Source organism: Miniopterus schreibersii (genome assembly GCF_964146895.1).
Source record: "Miniopterus schreibersii genome assembly, chromosome: 2".
NCBI classification, from domain to species: Eukaryota; Metazoa; Chordata; class Mammalia; order Chiroptera; family Miniopteridae; genus Miniopterus; species Miniopterus schreibersii.
In genome coordinates, this window is record NC_138102.1 from 97,716,936 (window position 1) to 97,720,091 (window position 3,156).

Consider the following 3,156-nt stretch of genomic DNA (forward strand, 5'->3'; position numbering starts at 1 on the left):
CAGGAAGCCCCAGAGCTCCTGTAGAGACAGAGGCTGGAAGAGCCCAGGGTGGAGTTAGGAGGCTGGGAGAGATCGTGTCCCTTAGGAAAGTCACTTCTCTTCCTTATTCAGTTTCCTCATCTCTAAAGTGAGTTAAGTAGCCTGTGTTTGTCTCATTTTTGCTATACCAGGTAGGGTAACATAGCTCAGTACTATATAAGAGCTGTAGACCTTGGTCTAACCCTGCATAGTTTAACTTTTGGTTAACCTGGGCAGTTGGACTACAGCTCACCTGTACTACCTGAATATTAAGAAGCATGTTCCCTTACAGGCTGGCAGTCTGGAGCAATGGGCGACTGGAGCCTTCTGGGGAGACTATTGGATACTGCACAGGAGCACTCCACGGTCATTGGCAAGGTCTGGCTGACAGTCCTGTTCATCTTCCGAATCTTGTTGCTGGGAGCAGGGGTGGAGTCAGTATGGGGAGACGAGCAGTCAGGCTTCACCTGCAACACCCAGCAGCCCGGCTGCATGAACGTCTGCTACGACAAAGCCTTCCCTATCTCCCACACCCGCTTCTGGGTGCTGCAGATCATCTTCGTGTCCACTCCCACCCTCATCTACCTGGGGCACGTGCTGCACATCGTGCGCATGGAAGAGAAGAAGAAAGGGCGGGAGGAAGAGCAGCTGAAGGGAGAGAGTGACCGTGGCCAGAAGGACAGGCCCCCAGTGCGGGATGACCAGGGAAAGGTCCTCATTGCCGGGGCCCTGCTCCGGACCTACATATTCAACATCATCTTTAAGATGTTGTTTGAAGTGGGATTTATTGTCGGACAGTACTATCTGTATGGCTTTCAGCTGAAGCCACTCTACCACTGTGACCGGTGGCCCTGCCCCAACATGGTGGATTGCTTTATCTCCAGGCCCACGGAGAAGACCATCTTCATCATTTTCATGCTGGTTGTGGCCTGCCTGTCCCTCTTACTCAACGTGCTGGAGATATACCATTTGGGCTGGAAGAAGCTTAAACAGGGCATGACCAACCACTATTGCCCAGAAAACCCTGAATCCAGGACGGAGGCCGCACTATCTGGGGATGTGATCCCACTCCCCTCCCACTAGGCCACAGACACTGGTACTGTGGAGTGCCCTCCTTCCTACGTTCACTCTGTCTCTTCCCTGGGATGGGCAACAATCGTCATTTTTCCAGGGCCTCTTCACCAGCAACAGACTTCAACGTGGTAGCTTTTTCCCAGACCCAGGGGAAGGGCCACCCTGACAAATTCTACCATAGTAACCATCACTTGCTAATGACAGAGCAGAATTGGGCCAACCAGGAGCTTGAACAACAGACTTCTGTGAGGAATGTCTCCCCAGTTGTACCTACATCTTCTTCCTTTCCTCCCTCCCAGGCAGCTCCCAGCCAAATCCTCAGGAGCCTGTCCTGTTGCAGAATGGGGACCACAGCATCTTGGGAGAGAGCAGATTGGAAGTTACTCCTGATGAGGGGCAGCAGGCAGTGACCCCCCACTGTGGAGATGCACATGCCACCTTTGCTACCCACAGACCCCAGACTGTCAAGCAAGGCCAGTAAGTCCAACAACAGTCAGGGAAGACCCAATGACTTGGTCATCTAGTGGTATTCTCCCCAGACAGCTTTATAATGACCTCTTTTCTAGCCACAAAACCAAAGCGCACTTCAACTGAGCAGGTTGAGAGCCTAGAGTGACAGAGAGCACTGGACTGGGGAGAGGGAGAAGATCACCAAAAAGGTTGGGTTTCGGTGTCAGTGCTTGCTGTCCTTAATGCTGAAGGTGGAGTGGGGAGGACCACAATGCTTTCTATAGGGGATGGGGGCAAAGTGGGGTGCAGGGCCTGATGTTCTTTAAAGATACTCACAGCAACCCGAGAGCCCTGAACCTGGCCAAGGTGTTTCTGTCTCTGTAGGGGACTGTTCTGCGGTGATAAAGAGGCAGGTGTCTGCAGTCACTTCAATTTGGGGCCATTAGGTTTTCTGTCCTGAGCTCTCTCAAGCCTCTGGGCAGCCCAGAAGGCCATAGCTGCACTTAGCCCTATGTCTGTTTGATACTTTTAACTCAGGGTTGAAGTTCATTTGGGATATTTGCCAAACTGCACCAAAAGGAGACTTAGAGCAAGCCTATGTAGTGTCGTTTGAGATTCTGAAATTGCATGTGAAGCCCAGGATATCCAAGTGCAGGCTTCATGACAAGTGACAATGAGCAGCTCCCCCAGAGGCAGAGATTCATGGGTGAGGGCACAGAGGTGGCTAGGAAGAAAGCAGGTGGAAATGCAGCCACACTTGAGATCACTTTTAACAGCTGAGGAAACAGAAACAATAATGTGGCAGGGCTCCTTTGTGTTTGTTTTTAAGTGATATTTTCTGCTTTAAATTTTACAGATAGACCTATTTCCCCCACTTTCTCTCTTTTGGAAAAAATAAATGTATTACTATTACATGGATACTGACCAACATAGTGATTATTTGTCCCATTTCCCACTTATAAAGGTTTAAAATTTCTTTTAAAAGAAATGCTTTGACTTCCTGAGTCAGCTCACTACTATGAGAATGTACCAAATGAAATAAAAGCAGGGAAAAACTTACGTGCCTTTCAAATACTTGAAGTTTTTGAGTGGGAAGTTAAAATTTAACTGCTGTTGCCAGAAAAATTATTTATACAGATGAATGAATGAACTACATCCTTTTAACAGTGCGAATGAACCTCTTCACATTTCCTAACTATTCTTTGTGGGCAGCCCGTTTGCTTTCTACAGTGCAAATGAAAGTGTCTGGGTTCACTCCCTGTGTAAGTGTGATTTCCTGTGCTTGTCTGATTTGTCATCCACGAGGATGGTTGCTTGGTGACAGGGAAGGCTATTTGAGTGGGTGGGTGTGGCTAAAAGATGACAGAATTTTCTGTCCTGCACACACGCTGTTCTGTCTCAGTCAGTGTCTGAACTGATGAGCAGTGGTGGTGCTGAGCCTGGTCCTAGTCACACTTTTCACCTCCAACAGCGACTGATTGCAGTTAGTACTTATTCTGCAAAACGCCATACTCTGTCAATTGAATCCACCTGTTTTTATGGATTCCCTTAATTTCCTGATGATTCTTTTTGTGATAAAAAGACTGACTAATGTGAGCAGCTAGTTCATGAATG

At 48.4% G+C, this 3,156-nt stretch overlaps 1 protein-coding gene across 1 annotated transcript; it reads left to right on the forward strand.

Moving 5' to 3' along the window:
- Positions 1 to 327: 327 nt before the first annotated feature.
- Positions 328 to 1,616, forward strand: LOC308552485 (gap junction alpha-3 protein-like; the record flags this gene model as incomplete). The annotated part of the gene is made up of 2 exons (XM_081127753.1): positions 328 to 1,077; positions 1,518 to 1,616. 2 exons carry the CDS (start codon positions 328 to 330, stop codon positions 1,614 to 1,616), a joined length of 849 nt encoding a protein of 282 aa, XP_080983879.1.
- Between the last annotated feature and the right edge of the window lie 1,540 nt (positions 1,617 to 3,156).